Raw genomic sequence first — 25506 nt, 5'->3', positions numbered from 1 at the left:
ATCGATGAGAATTGCTTATCTAAAGTTAGCTATAAAGGTAATAATGTACGCCGAGAAGCGCATACACGTACGTTGGTACGCGTGCACGTAAGAAGGCCGTTGCCGTGCGCACGTTCGCACGCTCTTCTACAGCGTTTCGATAACAAAAGAGTGTCCTATCTGTATCGAGGTTCGGTCGTTGAAATTCCCAAAGATAACCGTGCGAGTCGTTAGGCCGACCGCGGACGGTCCTGGATCTGGATCTGGACGACAGGAAGTTAGTCGGGGTTTTGAGAACCGGTAAACAAAGTCGTTGGTGGCGCCGTACCATCATCGTTACCGTCGTCACCGTTCACCTTCCCCGCGAATTAAACACACGCGCGATACGGCACGACAAAACGAGCAAACAGAGACTCGTCTCGATACGTGCGCGTGTGCGCACGTGTACACGCGATTCGTCGATTGTTCTTGCTAAAAACGAGAAAAGAAAACAAAAAAAAAAAAAAAAAAAAAAAAAAACAAAAGAAAAAGAAAAACACGTCCATCTATAGTTAGTACGAGTGGTCGCTATCGCGATCTCTTCGTCATTTTCTACTCTTGGTCATGGTAAAAATGATCGAAAGCGATCCTTTGTCCGCGTGTCCTCGCTCCTCGTGTTTTATCGGTTCTTGTGCTCTTGTCGCGCTACAGTCGGCTTAAACGAATCGAATATCTGAAAGATGAACGATCGTCAATCGTTGTTCATGTCCTTCAATTCGGTATAGGCGATCCTCTTCCGATAAAGATTCCCGCTTGGTGAAACCGAAACGTTTCTCTTGTTTGGCATCGTCGACGGTCCAGGAACGTAGTAATGCCGCCTCTTGTACACGACCATTCTGTAAACGTAGCAAACGATTCGATTAGGGAGTATCGAAAAAAGTAAGGAAAAATCGTGTCCGTGCGGATCGCAGGTGCGCGTATCCTTGAGAACGCCACCGATTACTCGCGACCAGTTGAATATGCTCCAAGGTACATCTTTCCACGTAGTTAATTAATATCTATCCTTTCCGATGTTATTCCTTTTTCCGTGTTGAACGCGAGTCACCGATTACCTAGACGGTTATATACTGCAGGAATCGCGTGATCGCGGCTTCCGGTTTCTAACCGCCGCCATCGAATCGTCACGGTTACGACGCTTCGAGATATACCAACGTATTCAACATATACGTATCATCTACATACGCGGAACACGCGTACGTACCGATGGAGATGTAGTCTCTCGGCAACTGGCGAACAAATTTTCTATTCTCTTCTAAATACGAGCAAGTTCATGAAATTACGAGATACGCAACGTCGGAATAGAAAGTAAGAGTGGTTGGACTTGTCGTGAAACGTTCAAAGATGTACCGGTGGATCAGATGTTGCATCAAGGATGATAGGTTGGAGAGATTTGATTGATTCGTAAATACTTTATTTAAAAATCACCACGCAGGCAGGCAGAAACGTAGATAAATGGAAATGAGAAATAATCTGAAACTGTTTTACGATAACATCTCCTACGAGTAACTTTTTTCTTAATTCGTTTTGTCATGCCTGCCACCCTCCGCCCCTCCTTCTTTTTACTTCTACCCATCACCTTTCCCACCGATCGATCAACGATCCGCTCGGACACGTGAAATCGAAATGCGCAAAGTTTCGACCATACGACATGCGTTTACGTTAAACTTTGCGCATCAACATTGCTCAACGGATAAATAAAGAAAAAAAATGTCAGGAGGAATCGCTAAAATATTCTTGACGTATAGCAAATGTTACGATGCGTCGATATCTGGAAAGACACTTGTACGTTAACTCGTCGGAGGAAATAAATTCGCAGCGTACACGGTCTTAACTTAAAATTGTACTAACGCTACGATCGTTGAGTTGACAAAACACAGAACATATAAATGTAAAGTATATATATATATATATATATATATGTATAAGAGGAAGGAAAAAAAAAGAAGAAAATTAGTTTAGAGATTCCAAGATCGTCCTTTGGATTTCATAGAGTCCTCTTTGGTACGTACACACGGTCGTTGGTTACACACGATCGAATTGACTAGATAAAATCCACGCGCTACAATTCTCACTTTCGACCCTTTGTAAATCATCCGCTGCGTACAGCGCAATTTTTCGATGTCATCTTTCGATCGATCGATATCAGACGTACGTCGTGGAGCTGTTCCTCTGTGTTTCCGTCCGCGTGCGTGCGTGTGTGTGTGTGTGTGTGTGCTCTCTCTCTCTCTCTCTCTCTCTAAGTCGTCACGACGGAAAACTAACGTTATTTAATTAAATAATACTCAAAGTATGGCAAAATACGCTATTTCGCGCGATACGATCATAGACGGCGTGTATGTATCCTCGACCAGCGAGGGAACTCCAAAAATTGGAAAAGATGGAAAAAAAAGAAAAAAAAAGAAAAAAAAAAGAAAATCACAAAACATATATCGTTCGCGACGGTGTCAACTGCTGGCTATTCGTGCTGCTTGACGTTTATTCGAACTAGCTAATCGTTACTGCTAAACTATTCGGCAAGACGCGAATCGCGCGTCCGCTTCACCCTGGTCCGGTTTGTTAACGGAAAAGTTTGACTATTCCCCCTATAAAGACAGATGGGATGCGATAGAAGACCGTAGATGAATATCTGAAACATAAAGCAAAAAAAGGGAACTGCGTTTAAGTAAGATATGGAAGGAGTTCGCGTCGGTCCCCCCGCTTGCTGTACTACGTACCTCACCCTATGAATCCCGCGGCCAACGATATTATGAGGGCGAGAATAGCGGTCATCACTTGACCGGCAGTCGAAACGGCAACCTGCTGAGTGGCCGAGTTCTGCACGATGTCGTAGCTCACGAAATGATCTTCGGCCGCAAATCTGTCACCGTACTTGTCCAGCAAATCCATGATGATTCCGTTGGTCCAGCCGAAACCTAGTTGTACCTCGTATTCACCGCCGCCTCCGTGGCCGCCCGAGACCGTCGCATCGTACTGCGTACGTAGTAACCAAATTAGCCAGAGAGCGAACAACGATTACAATTGTTTTTCTTTTTCTCTTTCTCTTTACCTTCTCGAACATACTGTGCGTTTCGTTGAACGCTTTGTAGTTGCTGCGAACCCATCGTTGACCGATCTCGTAGGCGAGCCTCTGCGCCCACGGATCTTCGGTATTATTCAACGACATGATGACAAAGTACTGCAAGGGAGGCCAAGCATTCGGATAATCCCACTGTTCACCCGAATGCTCGAGGGTGGTCGGTATGCCGCCAAGGTTCAACATGATTTGATTCTTCTCAAGATACTTGAGCACCTTGGAGACGTACTCCTCCCTTTTCACGATATCGTAACAGTTTGTCCAAAGAGGCAAAATGTTGGTCGGATAGAAGTAATCCCTCTTGATGTCGTTCATGATGTCGTAATCGAGCCAGGCACCAACTTCGTCGTGCCAGAGGACGGCCGTCACCGCTCTCTTCCATTCCTCGGACCTTTTCCGATAGTAGGCGGCTTTCGATTCGTTGCCCATCCTCAAGTTGTACTGAGCCAGCAGCTGTGCATTTCGATATATTATCGAGTTCAAATCGACGGGGATAATGTATCTCGTTTTCAAGTTGGTCAGGTTACCTAAAGAAGAACCCTCAAGCAGTGCCGTCCCTTTTACCGTTTTTATTCATTTATTTCTTTTTAACAAGATACGCGACGCGATTCGTTAAAGGGCGAACGCAACGACGAGGACGACGAACTACGACGACGACGAACTACGACGACGACTACGACGACGACTACGACGACGACTACGACGATATTAAAAAACGGGTCTAGCAACGCACTTTTTAGTTGTAAATTTTTTAAGCGTGTTGCTTTTACCTTTATTCGTGCCATCGAGTATGAACCATCGACTGGAAAAGTCCCAGCCCGATTCGGCGGCAGTCTTCAGCTCCGCGTAATAGTTGTCCTTCTCTTCGGCGGTACGAAAATTTTGACTGGTCAGATAATCCTCTCTGGTCGATAAAAAAATTAGCTGGTTAGATTCGGAAGAGGAAAGGGAGGGTTGTCGTCTCTTACTTGTACGATTCCGGTCGCGGTCCCGAAGATTCCTCGTAGTATCTGGCCAAGGTGTACTTGGTTCCGTCCATCTCGACCTCGACCGTTCGGTTAGTCATCCAAAAGTCGAACTCCTTCTCGAGAAGGTAAAGGTTATCCTCGAGCCATTTGTAGTCGTGCGTCACTTTGAGGTACTCCTCGACCATGGGGATCAACATCGGGGGTTGGGACCTCATCGTATAGTAAATTCTGCCTCCGTTCGGTATGAAACCGACCTTGTCCACGATCGAGACGAAATTCGAGAGCATTCCGCGTACGGTGGTGTACATTTCCGAGAGCAACAGCCCCTTGATTATCCAATAGGAGTCCCAATAGTAAAATTCGCGAAATCGCCCGCCGGGTACGATCACCGGATTCGGGACGTATATTATCGAATATCGATCCTCGTTGATCCGTACGTCGTCCTTCATCTTTCGGCCGAGCATCTTCCAGATGTGATTCAAATCGGACGCGAACTTTCGGAGCTCGTCGTCGAGGATTTTGGTGAGGAACTTGGGCCGGGTGGTCCAGTCTTCGGGGTCCCACTCCTCGAACTCGGAACCCTCCGGGTCGAAGGTATCGTTTACGAATTGCTCGATCTGTTGTCTGGTCGGCATTTCGTGTACCCGTTCCATGAATTCCCGAAACAATAGCAACGTCTCGTTCGGCGAATGTTTCATTTTCATGTCGACGAACGTTTTCGAGTCCTTGTAGATCGAAGCCATCTGTATCGTGTGCAACAGCTCACCCTGACAGTAAATGTCACTGGAAGCCACAGAGAGACGCGTGCACGTCGCCTATATATCTCAACCATACCAGTCGAGCGAATATCGCATCGAATATCGCGTGGAATACGATGGATAAAGAGAAGAGGCGGGCCCGACATCTTGTTTTCGAATTCGCGATTCCTCCGTTAAACGTGATTCCGTTTGTAGGGAGGGGGAAAGAACGCATCGCATCGCATCGCATCGCATCGCATCGCGTCGCGTCGCGTCGCGTCGCGACGTTCGACGTGCCGCGCGTTAAGGTCACGTTCATTCTACTTGCGGAACACGTTAATTTAAATGCTCTCGAGGCACGCCTGGTTTCGCGCGCGGTTCATTGTTAAGGCCATTTCTCTGGCTGATGATTGCACGAGGATTAGACGAAGAACGCGGGGAAACGCGTATCTTATTGGTATTTATCGTTAGGATCGTTCGCAGATAACAGGGATTGCGTTCAACTACGTTGATCATCTTTCGATGTTGACAGCGGCAGGTGGGTCTTGGAGATGCCGGGGCTAGATATATCAATTTTAGTCCGCAACGTTTCAACGGCTGAATTTCGCGAGTCATTCGATCGCGCAATGCCGACACCGACGCCGACGCCGACGCCGACGCCGTTGCCGACGAGGAGAGAATAGAAGAAGGAAAAAGGACACCGATCCTTACGCGTAAATTATATTGCCGTTTATGCACTTACCTTTGACACGGAGGCGGTTTAGCGAAGCTTGCCTTGTCCGCGTTTGCGCAACATCCAAGAACGAGCAGGATCGCGATGAACGCAGCATTCACCAGGATATTCATCGAAACGTACCGCTGCGTCGATCTCGAGCCCATTTTCTCTTTAACGACGATCCCTCGACACGATCGTCCCTTTCCGAATCAGTACTCTCAACACTCTTTGTTTCTTCCTTTGGTATACTGTTTTCTTCCCCTCTCCCCTTTCCAATACCCCCCGCCCCCCTTTCTCACTCTCGCTTTCTCTCTGCTATTTCCCTTTTCTTTTCTTCTGCTTCTCTCTTTCTATTTCTATTTCAATCTATATCTCTTTTTCCTTCTCTTTTCTTTCTCTGTTCCTTTTTAAAAGGGAATGCACGCACGCTAGACGAACGAACTCTACCGATGTCTGTTCGCCTATCAATATTGTATTGGAAACAACCCTTCGCTTCTGTTTCTCTTCTTTCGTTTCGGTTACTTCTGTTTGCTTTACCCCTTTCACCCAATCACTTCCTTTCGCACTCTCACTCTCTCTCTCTCTCTCTCTCTCTCTCTCTCTCTCTCTCTCTCTCTCTCTCTCTCCCTTTCTTTCTCTCCCCCTCCCTCCCTTCTTTCTTTGTCACTTTTGATTATTGGCTCTCGGTGGGTCGCCTTTTCGAGTATCTTTTCTTCTACTAATCGGTTCGTTCCCTTCTTTAGAACTGTTTGCGAGCGCGCTAGCAACGTGGAAAGGACGAGACGCGAGACGATATTAGAGCTTTTCTTACTTTTTCGTGATCGCTCGTGGATGCGGACCTTCCGTTTTTCGCAGCCTGCGAGGCGGTCTCAGCTCCAGCAGCAAGGCCGCATCTTCCCTGAAACAGACAATTCACTGTGTAATTTCCTACGTGTGAGAATCGTGTGAGAATCGTGTGAAAATCGTGCACAACAATGTTCGAATCGTTCGCGGAATCGATTCACCACCCCGACGAGTACAGAGAGTAGTAGGCGTAACGAGAAACCGCGGGGAACGGTATTATTCAGAGCAGGAGAGGAAACGATCCGAAACGGTACGGCATACGACACGTAAAAAGCGGAAGGGGGGGGGGGGGGGGAGAGAGAGAGAGAGAGAGAAATTACCGGGTCGTTTTACTCGCGGATTTGAATGAAAGGCGAGAGAGGTTAAAACAACGACCGCTTAAAGATACCTATTCGTAGGCGACCATTCTATACCCGCGGTTGGCGCGAATGAGCCGTCAGCGAGACGAATGGAAAATCGATCGACGAATACCTAGCCGCGATTAACGACTATTGCTCTTTTCCGAACGAGCATTACGCCGATTAGGGGAAATTTCCGCATTCGGAGAACGCGCAAAGTCGGCAGACGTACACCTGGATCGCTTCGAGGATTTATCGCGATGCCGTTTCGCGTGCAATCACGTTAATGGCCATGATACGCGGCTCGCGCGCGCGCGGTATTACCTTGAAATCGGAAAGGGAGAAAAAAAGGTAAAAAAAAATAGAACGCGTATATACGTCACACGTTTCAAGGACAAAGCCGACACGAAGACACGATTTTATCGCAAGGACGTCGAATGTGTCGCAACGCGATCAACGGTTACTGCCACGCGGACAAAAAAGTGCGCGTTTCGTTTCCGCGTACGGCTTTTCGCGAGATCCAAGTTTCATTTCCAGCTGTATACGATTCGAGCGATACGCGACACGTCATCGAAACATGTAATCTCGTCGCAGGATACACCAGAAAATTTGTTGTCACGGTGCGCTCTCTCTCTCTCTCTCTCTCTCTCTCTCTCTCTCTCTCTCTCTCTCTCTCTCTCTGTCTGTCCGTCCATTCCTTACGTCTTCCGCTCCGCTCGAAACTCACCGTTTCTTTTTCTTATTCTCTACTTACGAAACCTTGCGAAACGACAACGATGCGGTTCGATGCGTGTACGACGTACGATAAGCACGACCGATTCGACGGTGCTTGAAGGCGGTAGAAGGTCGCGGTGTTCAAGCGGGGAAGGTGTGCACGGTGCACCGATGCACGATGCACGGCGAGAGGTACGACGAGAGGTACGGCGCGCGACTAAATCGGTCGAGAAGGCACGCGGCCACTTTATGAACGCGCGAGAAATGCGTAAGGAACGTAACAGCCGAGCCTCCACCGTTGTCGCTCGTGATTGGTCCCGATCGGCCCCGATCGCGCCTTTCCGTGCTTACGTTACTTTTTAAATGACGCACACACACGCGCGTTTCAAAGCGCGCAAGCGTTTCTCGCGGAAATGCGATTTTACGAATATATTTTGCCAGTGAGAAGTGGTAAAAAATATCCCAATAGCTACCAGCTAGTTCCGAGGTACGAGAGACCGCCGGGTGTCGAAACTGGTTGACGAAAAGACAATTGCACGCAAGAAGTTTCGTTCCTCTGACCACGATCATTCTATTAGCTATTTTTAGTCGGAAATTGACTAAACCAGAAGGTTGGTGATATCCAAAGTCAGCATGTCCGATAACGGATTACGTAACGTATTTTCTTCAATCTTTACTCGATCGAGAAACGTGATGACGATGATAATGATAATGATAATGATAATGATAATAATAATAATAATATCATACGGTATTTGGTATCGCATTTAAACTATAAAATAGATGAAGGTCGCCAGACACAATAAGTCGTGTGTAATTGCCGATGGCATGGTCAAATACGAAAAGCGACGACGAATTAATTGTCGTTCGTGTAATGAGTTTGCCGCCGTTGGATAATTCACTAACACAAGGGTTTTGATCGAACGTTGCGACACAGCTGCGCATCTGCACGGCGTGCATGAGAAGGCGTGAAACAATATCCTAGCGTTTTCTCATTTTTCGTTTTATTTTATTTTCTTAGCGATTCCAGCGAAAAGCAGATCCACGTGGACCAGACTTATCGGCGAACGTGGCCAACGGATAAACATTTCTCCTGATCTATGGCCTTGACGATCCTGCGGCAAGTTTGAAACGAACCTTGATGATAATACGCGCGCACGAAACGGAGATTAAACTAAAAGAATAAAAAAATGCGTCAAACGGCTGATAAGGATGATTCTCTCTCGGTGGCAAAAGCACCGACTGTTGCGCTACGCAAGGGGTTGCGCTCATCGCACACTTGTGCCGTGAGTAGTGGGCGTGATGATGTCCGTTGAATAAATGTTTCGTGACCGATTAACTTTGTATAGTGGCAACTTCCTCTGAATCTTTTCTCTGGCTAGAGTGCTCTGGCATAACAGTTCCGATTGGGACGACACGTGTAACTCGGACAATCAGCGACTCAATGGTTGCTAAATCAATTTTCAAGAGTTATAGGTATAGCAGATCGCATATCTATCGACGTAAATGCGAAATTAATAGCTTCACACGAAAGGAAATGAGTAGCCAATTGGTTGAAATAAAGTCGACTTCTCTACTCGGTCGCGCTAAAAAGTGCTACCATCTTTTGGCACGACGACATAACAAGATGTACGGTGCGCCGTAAATATTGGTAGTAGGTAAAGATGGTCGACTGTCGGTAACGTAACACGTTCTACTAGCGGTGAAACATAGCCACGCTTGTCCACGGTCCACGGCTATCGCGAGCAGATATCAGAAGCGACGTGTATTCCGAGAGCTCGGGAGCGCACGGGGAACGGGAAAGACCGAGTCGCGTGACCGTCGATGATGTCGGTAATTCACCAGTGTTATCAAACTAAAACGCGTTCCTAGCATGGATGAATCGTGCGTGCGGCGACGGTGAAACGTGTGCCTCCGCACGTATACCGAAATACCAGGTATCGCAGTCGAGCGTGGTGGGTGAATCTTGACACGAAAAAGAAAGAAAAAGACCCGCGCGGCCCTCAAACCTATTTACTACCGCTGTGAGATGACGCAACTTCGTTCTTTCTTTTTCGTCATGCAGTTCGAGCGACGTCTCTGTTTCCTTTGATCGAGGATCGACGGATTCTTGAATAGGTCGAACTAACAGGCACAGCAATCGCCGTGGAAAATTTTTGTCGCTATTACCGCTCGCTCATTCCTCGATAAAGATTAATCGCGATGATTCAGATACCAGGGCCAATTCGTAGGGAACTAAATAATAAAGCGCAATTGCGCGAACCCTCAATTATTCCATTGCACGCTGACGTCAAATCACGAACCAGCGTCGACCAATCGTCGACCGCGCAACAACGACGAGCCCCCTCGTAAAAATCGAGAGGCACATACACCGTTTCCATTGTAGAGACTAAAGATGCAAAACTTCCAACATTTAACTCTGTTAATTTATTCGATTTTTTAGCTACAACAAGATTTCACGCTAAGCCGTTGGTGCGCGTGAATCTACGTGGATCGAGAAGCAATATCGTGACGTTCTTTAGACCTTTTCTTTGTGATTTACGTAATTTAAAAGAGGACATAGATTTGCTGTACGAGAACTGAGCGAAGAAAAAAGGATAAAAGGGGAAGAAACTCGCTCCTTACAATGAGACACGAGCAGCAATCACATGTTTCTAAATTTAACTTTGCCTATCCGATCTAATTTCAACATCACACGTGCATTCACCTACATCTAGAAGTACAATATAGGACGACCTCGTGATATGCAACAGCATGCTTTATAGATATTTACTTTCCCGTTCCTTTCGTAAATTAACATTTCTGTTGGGAATTCGTGATTCTACGAATTGAAGTTACCACCAATGGAAGTGCAACGTCAGCGCATCTCGATGCTATCGTGGTCGAGATTGTACGAGAAGCCTCTCAAAATGACTTGTTACGTCACAGAGGTTAAAACAGTAAATTATTCTTTTCTAGATATTCGATGTTTCGTCATAGCCGTGCAATAATGATGCCGTGCAACTAAAACATACTGGGAAACGGTAAAATCAGTAAACAACTCTATTATCCCACATTCCTTCGAGTACAATACCGAACAACTACAAAGGTCCGTAATAGCAAAGAAAATTTGCTACGCTTTTTTAAATAACGAAATAAAGCTTAAGATTTTCCGTCGTCCAATCAACCAGAGAACTGTTGCTGCATAGTATGTACCGAATAAATACGAACAAGTCGAAGGTAAGAATGGAAGGAAGATAAACTTAATCGTCTAGGGTATGAAAGAGAAGAGGAAGAAATGAGAGCCGCTGAGGACCGAGCCTCTTGGTCGTTGCCCAGTTGAACCAATCGTGAGCCGCCTTCGAATCAACGCCTACCGATTCAACCAATCGGCGATTAACATCTTCGAAGGCACGTTCTATGTGTCTGCTTTCTCTAATTGTCAGATCGGATCATACATTGTTGACTGTTGACAGTTGACAGAACGGAAATTTTTCAATGATTCCCCAGGTATCGGCGCAAATGAAATATCTACACGCGTGTATATGTCAAATTTCTTGGACGATCAACTACTTTTTTATCCCCCAAATAGACTGAATCATATGATCATATCAAATTCAAACCAATATGAAGTCGTGAAACGAGTCTAACGGAGGAATAGCGAAACTTTCCTAATGAATAAGTTTACAACACTACAATACGAAATCTAATAATACCATTAGGTCGACCCTCTAACTTACTTTGAAATCAATCCTGGCAACTTCTCAATTGTGACACAGCCATGCTAACATACCAACATTACCTAAGACAACGAGAAATCTCATTTCAATTTTTATAAGACGCATCCCGATTGAAAACTGACAGATTTGAACGAGATAAAAATAAAAGGGAAAAGAAAAGAATGGTTCACTCTTAACTTTTCAGTTCTACTACTCTTTTAGACTAAACGCTTCATAGCAATTATTGGTATTGGTTTACTCGTGGTGTTTCATTTATTGTGAAGAGAAACCCAAGAGTTACTCCTTTACGTTAAACTCCTTTAAGTGTCCTTTACGTTAGTTAATTTTTAAGAAACGCCGTGTTTCGCGTTTCAAGCTTGACAGAGTTTCAACAGAACTTATGTAAGCGCGATTTTAAAACGAACTCGCATTTTCATAGCGAGCCGTCCAATGAGACTCGGACTCGAGTTTGCGCCGACAAACGTCAGAACACGTGTCTCCGAACGGTATCGGAAAAATGCGGTACAAATGATGGGCAAGGTTGTTTTTCGGAAAAAAAAAAAAAAATATACATACCCTCGTCAATATAGTCCGTTGATGAACCAGATGGAAGAAAGGGAGAGGGGGAGGGAGGGAGGGAGGGAGGGAGAGAGAGAGAGAGAGAAAGAGAGAGAGAGATAAGAAGAATTAGCACCCACTGCACTCACTCGCACCTCCGTTCATACACGGTTCGGTTTCGAAAAAATAGATCGCACAAATTAATCTCGAAAGAGAAAGAAAGCACACGTGTTGCGAACCAACATACTAGAAACGTTACGCACAATAGGTAGAGAGAGTCCGAGTCGATGACGAAACTAATCGGTTCGTTGCGGTGAAACGAAAAGGTGACAACCGTGCTGCGTTACGTATGTGACTGACCGAGAGTATCCAAGCGAACCTCCATCGTTCGGATCCTCTCCTCTAGCTCGTTTCCTCGCACCCCCTCCATTTCACTCTTCTCTCTCTTTCTCGGCTGTTTTCTCGCTCGCTTATTTTCTGTCCTTGCCAAAACTCTTGTATCTTTTCTCGACAGAGATATATACAAGGTACGTCTATCATTCCTCTCCAATGTTTCCAACGGAACGCAATCGTTATTATCGCGAACGAATCGCATTAATTGCAGGCATAAAGTTAATATCGTATCTAAAGAATAATACAAGTGTTAAATAGTGAGGAACGAAAGGTTTCCTCGAGTAACTCTTTTCTTGAAACTCTCGATCTAGACTCACAGACAACCCGGTATGAACTGGTTTGCATCGACGTGTATGTGATCATCGTGGCGTACAGCCAGCCGTCGAGTTTGCGCGAAGACAAGCGAAAACAACCGAAGACGAACCACGTGCCCATAACGCGAATCATTCACTAATTTTATCTCGACCATAAATGCACAAAATTATTTGCTTTTCGTCACATTTTTTCCATATATTGTCCAATTCACCAAATTTTTAAATATCTCTCCACATTCTATGTAAAGATATTCTCCTAAAATTATCTTGCCCGATAAATTAAACAGATTTGTTGAACGGCTAGAAGCTACGTAAATAATGAGAGTGATCGGCAAACGAACATAAATGAATATAAATATGAAACATGGTCGAATCGATAGAACGAGAAGCGAGAAACGTAGTGGCACGTGTCGCGAAATGAATTTTAACACGATACTTGTTGTCCACGCTTTTAAATAGATCGATGCTAAATCAAAGGGACTCGATTAATTAACCGTAGATATATTTGAATGATTCCTGAATCACTCTGTACGCATCGAACGATGCAGTTATGTAAACATACCCGTTGTCTCGACGATGGAATGTCGTTCAGAAATACAATTCGACGACAATGACGATCGATTCGCTCGTATATAAAATATTGTTTTTCGGTTAGGAATGATATAAGGTATAAAAGGTATAATAAGAAGTTGTTTATACTCGCAGTTAGTAGAAAGGTAAGTTGAACGATGGTTTTATAGGTGAACGCACGTATATTATGTTGTACATACCGTTCGAAAGAGACTCGGAGCTTTATTTTTTGTAGCGTCCTTAACCTCGACGTTATTCGATCGAAGATCAAGTCTTACGGGAATCGAAACGCACGATAAACATCAACTTTCACTTACGTACGTTCGCACTGAAAAGAAATGTTGTTTGGCGAGGTTTGCGCTATGTAATTTTAGACTGCAAGCATAAATTGTCGCAAGAATAAATCGCGTGCACGTTGTACACTGCACAATTCCGATACACGTGACAACTTGGCTGTGACAGTGTCGTTAATGCCGTTCGAGGTTAGGTGCGAGAAACGTTAGTACCACAGTGTAGTGTTATTCAACTATTTTGAGAATCAGAGAAAACTAGCGGTGGCTATCAAAGAGATAGATCACGCGAACCGAACGCTCCGGCGTCCAGCTACCCACTGACGTACCGTCGCGAATTAGGCGAACTTTTATACCGACCTATCGATACATTTCACCAATAATTATACAATGCTTGTCACACTTTTCCACTTATCCTCCACAATATCCTCCACTTTTGATACTAACTGAAATATTCGTTAATAATCCGATCATTTCGATAAATGACGATAATAAATGACAATAAATGACATTCCGATTCAATAATTGTCATTCGGTCTGGTCCGAGAGATGACGAAAAATAGTACAGGGGCTCAGGTTTAACGTCAGCGATGTCGACTGATTTCCCTAATGCGATGCGATTACGATTTTGTCACGTGATCTAGGTTAGAGTACGTCGCAGAGGAAATTTTTTCTCCGAGCGGCTACTCGGTACGTAGAGCGAGCGAACTCGCGTGATTTCGCGAAAAAAGCGGGAGACGAACGAATCAATGGAATTATTTCTCAAAGTCAGATATGGTTTGAACGTGAAAGATAATCTCGCGGCAGTTGAGACGAAGCGAATGTGAAGCAATTCAAAGTTTCGCTGTACGAGTGTGCGTATTTTTGTATTTCCTTCGTAGGGTCGTCGGAGACACGTACGTTCGAAGTTATCGTGAATGTTTGTAGCAATGTTTTTAGCGAGGGGCAGTAAATTTTTCCACGATTAAACGATTCGATCAATTGGCCGGGTCAACGAGAGCGGAGAATTACTCGAGTCTTCACAGTGTCCAGAGTTCTCTATGCGTACATGTTTGCGCCTGTACACGATCGGTCACAGACATGCGTCTACGTAATACTAAAGTGTGATTTACTAGCGCCGGCGTTTGATTGATTTAAAATGCCGTAATAACCATTTACGTACATTGAACCTTGGACGGAAAGATAAAGAAAGTTATTCCCGTAACGTCTAGCCGCTATCCATTAACTTTAGTCGTAGTCTGACAGAGGATTTAAGAAGTGAAACGAATTTCCAATTTTCGAAAGACTCTCCACGCGGTTCAATTGGAAGATAAAGACTTACCGAGTTTCAACTAATTGATATCGATCAAGTTTATCACCGATTGACCCGCAATGACGACGCAGTTGGTAACCTTGATTGGTGCGCTGCCCGCTGCAACTCAGGCAACGGCGAGCTCCTTGCCAAACGACCAGCATCACTAAACAATCAAACGAATACCAATATTTACATTTTATTTTCTATTTCGAAACTTTCTTTTCAGAGTGTCGAAAGTTCAGAATACGTAACATATGTACATCTATCGCTGATGCCAGTTGGAACTACACGCGCGCGCACATACAAGCTTTATTTATCATTAAAACTGTATCATTCGACGAATATACATCTATATGTTTCTTTCCCATAAGTTGGTAATGACCAAGTCTCGGGGACGATACATCTATCCTGTATCATACTATCGCCATCTGAACAGTTCGAGTTCGAACAGTTCGCTACCGTCGAAAGTCTAGGATTTTCCACCTATCAACTCTCCAACTGATCTTCGATGGGAGCACTTGCACCAGAATTATCGTCGATGCGATAGAAAGTGTTGCCTTTATCGTGTGCCTGTACAATTCTATACGGACGAACGTTAAATGCAGTTATTATTGGCATTGTCATCTATTAATACGTTCACGCGATACAGTTTGAGAGTTTAATTTTGAATATGCCAGAGAAAAAGCGTACGCTCGTGACGAATCTATTTTCAGTGTAGATCAGTGTATGTACGTATATAGGGGACGTTACCGCAGGAAGTAGGCGGAAGTCTCTATATAACGAGGATATTTCTTAGCGGTAGCTTCCACTTTTCATAGACACGATTTCATCAACGACGTTTGACCTATTATTTCCGTTACATATCTATGTACGTACATGTACAACCACGGCGTAAAAGCCGTAAATAAGATGGAAAATAAGAAGAGAAGAGAAGAGAAGAGAAGAGAAGAATCGTCGGTCTTTACATCTTTTTACATTACGAATCGGTCGCGTTCTTATCATCGTTCAAGTATCGACAGACAGACAGACAGACAGAGAATGATGACACAGTTTATACCGATATACAATAATACATATAACGTATAATACGATCTGAGCAGCTCGCTTACCTCGTGAACGTCAAGTACATGCGATGGCGTCTTGAATATTCCACGCGGTCGGGAATAAGTAATATCTATCTCAGTCGGTATTATCGAACATCACAATACTTCTTCTTGTTCTTTTTCTTCCTTTTTCTTTTTTACCACCGATTCATTGCCTCGCGAGCATTTCACAATCCTTCTATTATGTTATGTAAGTTTTACATTCGCGTGTATATGTAGGTAACGGGTAGTATATCGGGCACACTATTCACCTGAAAGGGAAATATTTGAACGAGAAACACGTAAACCCGACACACACTAGCTACTAGAGAACACAGATGTTTCGAACGGTGAAATGATATTAGAATCGATGGAAGTACAATCGTACACTTTGATCTACTATCGTAGAGAAGAAAGAAGCGAACGGACGGTCGATAGATGTTCTCGCGAAAACATGTCAGGTTAACATCGGAGTTTGCGGTGAGCAACGACCAACACCTTCCGGAATACCATTGAATACTGGCGAGTACGCAGCCAACCACCGGACGCATGCGCATGCGCTCGTACCTTTTTTGCTATTCCGTTTTCGGCGGCGGATACGAAAATGTGTTTTCGTATAATAGTGAAAAATTTAATATAATCGGTATGTAATCGATATGAATCAGTTTGCAATCGGTAGTGGCGGAAAGAGAAAAATACGTCTGCGTGTACGTCTGCAATGTCTCTATTCCTTCTTGGTACATGCGCGATCGCCAGTTGAAACGCAGTGTTAACGCAGACGATACGAAGAAAGAACGTTATACATTTCACAAAAAATTAATTCTCGTTTAAAAAATAATCGAACGGTTAAATAAATAATTATTAAATATAATAATGTATTGTATAATAACGTAAATAATTTTGTATAAATAGACGGTGTCGATAAGTACGAGATATAAAGATAAGAGGAAGCATGTAATCAAGATGAAGAGAATAGTATTTAATAAATAAATGGATGATTAAACAATCACGATTACCCCGTACTTTTCGTTAACGTTTCGTGCAGCTCTGTTGCGGCGTGTACAAAATTTATTACAACTAGTGAACAGTTAATTGAAAGCGATTCGATACGCTACAGCCTCTTTACACTTTTATAATAAATTGACAGTGTTATCTTTCTGCGGATTGTCATCGGAATATTTGTTTAAAATCGACGACTCGTACAGAATTGGGGGACAGCTACGGTAATTTACGAACGCTATATTACGTTCTAACATAGATCGCGTCTTGCCTTCGTGGAGTGTATCTGTCAAATGTATCAAAACGTACAATAAATCGTGTTAAAAATAAATACTGCGACGATAAATACAAATATATCATTAGAAAACGACCATAATTTTAGACACTAGATTCTTAAGATAGATGCGCTACCTTAATGATTTCAATATATTTACACAGCAATGTACACCTATTACATGGTATTTTTTACACAAGTGAAGAAAGTGATGATGTGATGTATAGTTCATTTTAACGAATCATTTTTTTATATATTGACCTAGTGCATCATTTTGTGAAGTTTTAAAATTTTCCCTAACCGTTGCTTAGCCGTTTTCATTCCTTTCTTTGGCTTTCGTTCTGAAAATTAAACGACGATCGTATTTTTAAAATTGAACGTAAAGCAGAGAAATGTATACAGATTTCGAAAACGGAATATGAAATAGTAGGAGTTTGAGACGAATTACCAACTGGAACCGGAGCAGCCAGTTTTGCCTTGACATCTTTAAGCCTGTTAGGGCTAGTTAAGATCGAGCCGAACCCTATGCTTGTCTTTACGGTATTCTCCGAAGACGAGCTCGACGTGCCACTTGCCGTAGTCACAGGTGAATTCTTTTGCTTCCTTTTAACGTACGTCCGTTTAGTTGAATTCTGTTGCATCGTATATGAAACAAAGTATGTTATAAGTAGATTTATTTCGATTTCGGTTTCACGAAACGACGAAAATAATAAATGTAAGATATATTTTATGTACATATAAACATGCAGTACAATCATTATGCGGATATTGTGTCACCAAATGAAACACAATAATATTGATAATACTCGATTTGTATTCGAAACACATGCAACACGCGTTTATGAAACGAAGAATGAATCCGTAAAATGCCTACCAATTTCTTCTTGGAGCCCTTATCCATGTTGTTATCCAGATAATCGTCCTATGCGATATGAGTATGCAAGAAAGAAATAATTATGAAAGTGCAAACGAATGTAAACATAGGATTGCACGCATGTAGAACGCTACATACGATGTCACTTGTGTCACGGTTACCTATGTACATTATCTCGTAAAAACACGGCACGCGTGGTTAACAGTTCGGGTTGGTTCAATTCCAAGTAATTATTAATGGAACGATCGATCAAATAAGAGACGAATAAATGGGTAAATAAGAAGAAAAAAAAAAAAAAAAAAAAACAAACAGGATAAATTGTATCAATGTTTTACGGTTACCGATTGTTTCGCACGTTTCGCCGCCGCTGCTTCGAGTCCTTTTTCAACGGATGTTTTCTTCACTCCCTCTCTAGCTGGACGATTCGTTTTTGGCAAGAGAGGTCCTACTCTTGCTTTCGGATTCCATGCCTCGTCTATTTGACTTTTCGCTTTCGGCTTAAAAATATAATCTTCATCGTCTGAAGCGTCTAGAGCCGGGTAAACTAAATGGAACGAATACGTAATAATAATAATAATAATAATAATAATAATAATAATAATAAAAAATAATAACGATAATAAGAATAACAACAACAATAACAAATAATAATGGCAGCAACAACAACAACAACAGCAACAATAACAACAATAATGGTAATAATAATAATAATAATTATTATAATCACATTAATCATAATAGTAATAATAACAATAACGATAAGAATAACGATAACGACGTCGACGACGACAACGACGACGACGACGACGACGACGACGACGACGACGACGACGACGACGACGACGACGACAACGACAACAACAACAACAACAACAAGAACAACATCAATATTAAATAATGATGGTAATAATCGATGGAGCGAAATTCGTAGAGAAAAAGTCGTAAAGAAAATCTTATAATAATTTACACGTACTAAAATCATCGTCCTGATGAACTTTATCGATGTTCTCTATGGACTGTTCGTCATCTTCGTCCGATTGCATTTTAGCGATCTTTGTGGGTTTCGATGTACTGTTCGGCGTTGTCGAGTAACACTGTTCGCTGAATGATAACATCCCAGCGATCGCTTCCCGCGTAGATGGAGATGCCCTGCCAGAACTGGTTGTTTTCAATTTATAAATACTAGGACACCAAAAACGTAAAACGTAACAGTGCTGTACTATTCGAAAGTGATATACATCTCTGTCCTTTCCGATGTTAAAGAAAACGAAAGAGGAGGAAGGAGAAGGTAATAATAGGCAACAACAGCGAGTAACATTAAGCATGCTTGCCTAAGTGAAGATCTTAGGCAGATCAGCTTTTAATACTATCTTACCCAGTCGGTGGTGGCATAGGTTGACTGTACTGTGGTATCATCGAGGTCCTGTAACAGCGAACGGTTCCGAATAACGTAAACGATCATGAAATAAACCGGATTCATCGAACAATTACTACCTACGTTACGTCCAATCTTTGCGCACCGTTGCCCAAAGTATAAGCAGAAGCTTTCAACAATTCCTCGATACCATTTTTTGGTATATCGTTTAAAACATCGATGTCTTCGTCGTAATCGCGTTTCAGTCGCTTCTGCGTGTTGGCTTTGGACGACCTCTTTCGTTTCGGCGATTCGTCGATAGTGAAACGACCGTAATCGCTTTCGTTGCTACCGTCATGAAAATCATATATAGAAGTTTGTTTCCAAGTTAATTCTTTAGATGGGCCAATTGGGCGATCGACAGTTAAATTATTGCGTATGTTTATGTTGTCGTGCGTACTTCTCACAACTTCGTTGTTGCCGAGCTTAAATCTGATGACGGTCGGGCTTTGCTTTCCTTGCTTCGACGATCGTTTATTGGTAACCGGGGTGGCATTCTTTTGTTCCAACGCTGCACCCTGGGCTTTCGCGTACGGGTACATGATCGGTTTCGGCAAAGTTAGCTTTAACGGTGGCCTGCCGGACGAGGGTGATTGCTCGACGATCGTTGAATCCACTTTGTTCGTCTCCTTCAATGTTGCTTTGAACGGATTATCGGCCATTCTATCGGCAACGTCATAGTCTACGAAATCTTTGTTCAACGGCTTCTTTTTCTTACGTTTACTCTCTCGTTCCGGTTTCGGGGGGTTCAACGATATCAAGTACCGTTCGGCGTGACGGATTTCCTTACTGAAATCTTTCAACAACTTTTGGCTATTTATGGTTTCCGGTATTTGGCCCCTGCTGATCATATTATACTGAAATAGAGCCAGAATTTTACAGAGTTGCCGTCAATTATGCTGGCATAACTGGAACTACGGTAGAATAACGTTTCTAACGCGAGAAAGATCGATCAACTTACATCTTTGTCCGTGTTCCATTGTTTCAAAATACCGAGCAACGCTTTAACGCCCTGTAAAAGATAGGTTGGACACTTTTTCCCCTCGTTATTTAATTCTTTCAATTCTTTTAACAACTTTCTCGCTGCAAACCAATTGATCGTCTCGAAACCAGGATATTGAAATTTGGCAGGAGTTTTCATCTTTCTTTCCAACTCGTATATTCTAGAAAAATAATAGCTGCGTTTGAAATGATTTTCGGGCGGAATTCGGGCGGGATTTCAATTCTACTCACTGTATTTGCATCGGAATGTTAAGACTATGTACAAAGTTGCCGCCAAAAACCAACGAGTCGATTGGAGTTAGCACAGCGTGTATCCAACCCGTTGGGATCATCATAGTTTGGCCTTGTTTTAAAACGCATTTATAACACGCGTCGGCTTGATCTCCAAAGAAAGTTTCGCTCTGCATCGAACTGCACATCCAATGTTGATAGAGCTGTAGGTTCGCTGGTGTAGGCCTGATTAAATAAAACACTTTTTCTCCGCGCAGAACGTGATACCATACGGAAGTTCCACCAAAGTCAACATGAAAATCTGTGAAACTGTCTTTGACCCCCATTAGGCAATACTTTTGCACTTCAGGACGTTTTATGTCACTATCCTCGGGCCAATCACGCGGCCAAACACAATTAACCCAGTCGAGTTTACGCGCGATGTATGGTGCTTCGACCATTGGTGAAAGACTGCAACGTTTATTTGTCAATTTATACATATACTTCCTAGAAATATTTAAAGCCAATATGTGGCAAGGCAATTAATATTGGTATACCCAGTATTTGTAAATTCAAGACTAATCACATTAAGAACCCTTGTCCTGCAAGGGGAATTGTAATATTCGACAAAGTCTCTTAATTTCATTCTGATATTACTTTGCCTCGTAACATCGATTACATCCATGTCTCGGTCTCCACCTAAAGAAAACTAAAATTGTACCGATCGCATCGCACCGTGTACAAGCGCGCGTCTACATTCGACTACTAATACCTATGTAACTTTCTACATCGTAAACACTGAAATTCGGAGGCGGTACGGTCATGTCCAGTCCATCCTTCCCATCGATTATAATAGGACACTCGAATCCATTAGTTTGTAAATATTGAAGAGTCAATTGCTGCCCTCTGACGTGTTTAACAACTTCGTCGGCTTTTGGAAAGTGTCTAGACTTTAACTCTCTTATAAATACCGGTGTGCCAGTTTGAACCGGTTTCGTATCGGCGTCCGGTTCCGAATAATCGTGTCTGTGCCAATTCAGTCTTGCTTTCACTAAACGTAGTAGATAGATTATTGTTTAGAAGTAACCAGAATTACGGAGTAGAAAAGAAAGAAATTCAATTCTCTAGATACTTACTAAGCGATGGTCCACACATCGCTTCGCAACGTGGACAATGGTACTTGTCCAAATCTATGGACATGTATTCCTTTATGGATACGCACCTACAAATCAGAGACAGATTGCTTTCAAGATCATGGCTTCTCTCGCCATTAGAGGTAAAATAATTTTTATAGCTTTTCGATACCGCGTTTCGAAATGTATAGAAACAAGAATGTATCATTCGGTATCATTTTTGTATCCGGCGAGAAAGAAAAACCGAGATACGAAGTTGCTTCCATTAGAATAGGTTAGACGAGTATCAACAAAATCTATTTGATTTTTCAAAGTATCATTTCAGAATAATTATCTCATTACGGAAAGAATTAGCAGAAAACAGTTGGGAGAGAACGCAAAGTTGAGTAATCGCTTAAAGGTGTTTGTAGTGTATAATAAAAAAAAATGTGAAAAGTGTAGAAAAGCATATCCCGCTACAGTGTTTATATGTATGCGTGGTTTATGCGTGCATACACACGTACGATTGTTTTTAATTGTCGAAATTCAGAGCGCTTACCCTCCATGATACCATTCTTTGCAGACGTCACATTGTATCATAAATTGTTCGAAATCGTAAAAGCGGCCACATAAACAGTATGTAACTGGTAATTCCATTTTCCGTTAATATTAATGTTAAATACTATCTCGTGAGCCAGTGTCGTTAACATTGGATGGTAACTATAGTAGCCGTGATGCGTCGCTGAAGAGGCGCTTTCGTCTTTCTATTCTTTTCAAACTATATTAAAGATGTGTTTTCATTTATTTCTATAGAGGTTTAATGGAAAAGTAACCTTAACAGGGAAAATATCGGGTTCAAACTACAACCGATAATAACCGATAAATGTAGTCGTTGTCGTTAGTGGCATCGAAGCATGTAAAAAAAAAAAAAAAAAAAAAAAAAAAAAATAATAATAATAATAAAAAAAGAAAAAAAAAAGAAAGAAGAAGACCCTTTAGATGGAATTTTCCATTCGTGCGTTAGACTTCTATTACAGAGAGATCCTATGGACGTGTTCCAACGTCAACGAAGATATATGATATCTTCGTACCTATGAGGTATGGGTATCTTCGGTGGGTGAGTCTATCCATCATGTGTAACGATAAGAACGATCGTAACAATTTCCAGAGATAAGCGTAACGTCCTGCTGCTTTGAGAACGAACCTTGACATACCAGTTTATTTATACAAGTTTGAGGTTAGTTTTTCGTACGATAGGTTGTTTCCTAACCTGCTTAAAGGGGCCGGTGTGGTAATCTCGGTACCACGTAAACCGTTCTCCTCGACCAGGGGGTGGTCGTAGTTCCGTTTGACGATCTCCTCCGATGATCCCTCGACGGTCGCTGGCCTTGGTTCCTCGAAAGAGCACGTACTGGAAAGATGGGAAAAGTTGGGAAAAAGGAAAAGACAGGGGGCCCCGAGGTAGAAGAAGTTATTAACCAAAGCAGAGCAAAGCAAAGCAAAGCAAATGTCTAACACAAATGTCGTTCCAGGTTGGCGGTGGATTTCAAAACAGTCCAAGGAGGGCTCGTAATGACGCTTCGTTTAAGTCGGAAGCGGAAACATCGACCGAAAACGATATTCCCATTGTCCAGTATGGCCCGCTGTGGTTTTATTGCCTGCGAAACAAAGTTGTCGCTGTGATGCCGGAAAAGGTACACTTTTGTTTTACTGGAAAATTGATTGTAAACGTGGTATATGGTGCGATAGAGATTTACGGGTACGTGATCACCGCGAAGAGTGGTCCGATCGAAGTCTACTCGCCAAGAGGATATAGCAATGTTTCGATCGCAACCAGCGAGAAATTCCCGAGCGAACAGACCGAATCGGATATATGGACCTCACTTTTCACCGAGGGTATCGATCAAATGCAAACGGACAAATTGGTTGCTGAGATCGGAGAAATTCAACCTGGCACAGCGGTCGTTTTCTTATCCAATTTGGAGAATAAACTGACCAAGTTTTTGCAGGACTTTTATCCGTTTAGACTGTTCCCGAAGATAAAAAGTATACCGTACTGGTCTTGGACCGATCAAAGGAGAGCCGAAGTAATGTTACAGTCGAATCTTTATACCAGTAACCACGCGTGCAAAGAGTTGATAATCGATTCGCAGATTACGCAAGAACTTGCTGAGAAAATGTTGAATCGCTACCGCGAGAACGCGTGGTCGTGTTCCTTAATCGCAGGTGGAAAAAGCGTTGGGAAATCTACAGCGGTGCGTTACCTGATAAACAGACTACTGCCCGTTTCGAAGATGGTAGTTCTATTGGACCTTGACCCCGGTCAAACCGAATGCACACCATGCGGCTGTATATCGTACAGTGTAATCGAACAGCCGTTAATGGGACCAAATTTTACGCATTTAAAGATACCTGTTTTCCCGTTGTACATCGGACACGTGGACGTGTCGCGATGCATTACTCGGTACATCGAGGGCATCAAAATGTTGGTCGATAAACTGTCAAAGTGTCCGATTTTGTCGCGTCTACCGATTATTGTGAACACGATGGGTTTCACGCAAGGTATCGGCTGGGATATCGTATTATTTACAATCAAATTGATTCAACCCTCTTTCGTTGTACAAATTATGTCCGGGAAACCAAAGAACAATTATATCGGGTACTTGAGCAAGCAAGTGGTAAATCGACAGGTAATCGTTACCTTTTTCTTTTTTTATCCATTTTACCATCCGAAGAAACGCTTTTTTCACAGGAAGTCCCTTGGACGGCGTGGAGCACGAATATCATGGATTGGAGTAAACCGTGCGATCACGAATTGTTCGTAGTACGTTCGCAGGCGGAACGTAAAGGTGGTCCAGGATACGAAACTTGGAACATGCAACCGTATCAACAAAGAGAACTCGTAATGGTTTCGTATCTCAGCCAAATTGCACAGAATTCTGTAACCTCCGTTCCGTAAGATTGACAAATTTTCCGTCGACGAATCGAGTTGACCCGATTTAACCTACTCGTTTCTCGTTATTGCAGGACGCGCTACGACACTTTACCCTTAAGCATCGACGAGGCTGTTCCATACGTGTTGGTATTCGACGCAACTACGATAAATATTATTACGTCTTACCTGCAACTTATATTCTACTCTCCTATCTTTTAGCGCATCCTTCGAGTCGTTGTGTATTTCGATTCCACGGCCATCGGTACCTCCGTCTCACGTGTTAAACGTAGTGAACGGTAATATAGTGGCGCTGTGCGGGATCGATCTAGAGGACAACGAATCGTCGAACAGCGGAAGTGCGTCTGGTCCTCGAGTATTAAACAGATTACCTCTATGCGCTTGTTACGGTTTTGGTGAGCATGTCGACGCGCACGCTAATATTTTTCTCGCATTTACGAATCTTCTTAATTATCGAACGGATAACGTTTCGCTTTACACCCAGGTATCGTTCGAGGAGTCGACATGGAACGAAAAGAGATATTTATAAATACACCATTACCACCTACCATGATGCAGTACGTCAATTGTTTAGCAGGATGTATACCGGTGCCCATTACCTTGCTAGGGTTAAATCGTCACAAGAACATACCTTACATCGGTGGAAACAATGTTCTACCGATGAGTCGCGAACACCGTAGAGGATACTTTCGTATGAGATACCAAAAAGCGTCTCACAATGGTTGATACCTGATCGATGAGGGAGAGTTGTATCTATAAAAAAAAAAAAAAAAAAAAAAAAAAACAAAAAAAAAAGGAAACACTATTCTCCTTATTTAGAAAAAATAGAAAAGGCCAGGAGGGGGAGGGGGAGAGGGAAGACCTGTACGTACATCGTGCTTCTTCTTTTTACTTTCTGATTGCTAAAGAAAAAGAAAAAAAAAAAAAAAGAATGGAAATGTACGACACTCTGAGGTATGTGTAACGTATAAAAATATTTTTCAAATGGGTGAATTAAAAATGATCGAAAATAAAAAGTAAACTACTCGTTTGATCTTAATCTCCTGTTGAAAATTGTTCTTTC

General features: G+C 42.8%; 3 protein-coding genes across 11 annotated transcripts; 1 reads left to right on the top strand and 2 right to left on the bottom strand.

The window, feature by feature from the left end:
- Positions 1–571: 571 nt before the first annotated feature.
- On the bottom strand, positions 572–25506 carry LOC143429242 (trehalase). 5 transcript variants are annotated; one of them, XM_076904761.1, is made up of 8 exons: positions 15633–15744; positions 14551–14686; positions 6323–6409; positions 4060–4842; positions 3862–3995; positions 3065–3618; positions 2738–2988; positions 572–854 (listed from the first exon to the last, which is right to left on the bottom strand). In XM_076904761.1, the coding sequence occupies exons 2-8, from the start codon at positions 14682–14684 to the stop codon at positions 710–712; spliced, it is 2088 nt and encodes a 695-aa protein (XP_076760876.1). In that variant the 5' UTR covers positions 14685–14686; positions 15633–15744; the 3' UTR covers positions 572–709. The 5 variants fall into 5 exon arrangements, with proteins under 5 accessions (XP_076760876.1, XP_076760878.1, XP_076760879.1 ...); XM_076904763.1 differs by lacking the exons at positions 6323–6409; positions 14551–14686; positions 15633–15744 and adding exons at positions 5539–5761; positions 25497–25506 and having other exon boundaries at positions 573–854; XM_076904764.1 differs by lacking the exon at positions 14551–14686 and having other exon boundaries at positions 573–854; positions 15633–15667.
- On the bottom strand, positions 16918–22254 carry LOC143429240 (histone lysine demethylase PHF8). Of its 5 annotated transcripts, XR_013102513.1 has the most exons (14): positions 22050–22254; positions 21515–21600; positions 21151–21429; positions 20936–21077; positions 20400–20849; positions 20128–20329; positions 19251–20023; positions 19128–19175; positions 18726–18934; positions 18094–18296; positions 17753–17800; positions 17327–17510; positions 17016–17219; positions 16918–16937 (listed from the first exon to the last, which is right to left on the bottom strand). XR_013102513.1 is itself a non-coding variant. In XM_076904755.1 (13 exons), exons 1-13 carry the CDS (start codon positions 22145–22147, stop codon positions 17140–17142), a joined length of 2802 nt encoding a protein of 933 aa, XP_076760870.1. In that variant the 5' UTR covers positions 22148–22254; the 3' UTR covers positions 16995–17139. The 5 variants fall into 5 exon arrangements, 4 of the variants coding, with proteins under 4 accessions (XP_076760870.1, XP_076760871.1, XP_076760872.1 ...); XM_076904755.1 differs by lacking the exon at positions 16918–16937 and having other exon boundaries at positions 16995–17219; XM_076904756.1 differs by lacking the exon at positions 16918–16937 and having other exon boundaries at positions 16995–17219; positions 18726–18910.
- Positions 22791–25202, top strand: LOC143429029 (polynucleotide 5'-hydroxyl-kinase NOL9). Its single transcript, XM_076904384.1, has 6 exons — positions 22791–22951; positions 23023–24180; positions 24243–24445; positions 24518–24568; positions 24645–24838; positions 24928–25202. The coding sequence occupies exons 1-6, from the start codon at positions 22910–22912 to the stop codon at positions 25167–25169; spliced, it is 1890 nt and encodes a 629-aa protein (XP_076760499.1). The 5' UTR covers positions 22791–22909; the 3' UTR covers positions 25170–25202.

The sequence above is a fragment of the Xylocopa sonorina genome, chromosome 11 (genome assembly GCF_050948175.1).
Source record: "Xylocopa sonorina isolate GNS202 chromosome 11, iyXylSono1_principal, whole genome shotgun sequence".
Taxonomy (NCBI): domain Eukaryota; kingdom Metazoa; phylum Arthropoda; class Insecta; order Hymenoptera; family Apidae; genus Xylocopa; species Xylocopa sonorina.
Note: the sequence above shows the minus strand (reverse complement) of the source record. Positions and strands in the feature narration are given on the sequence as shown.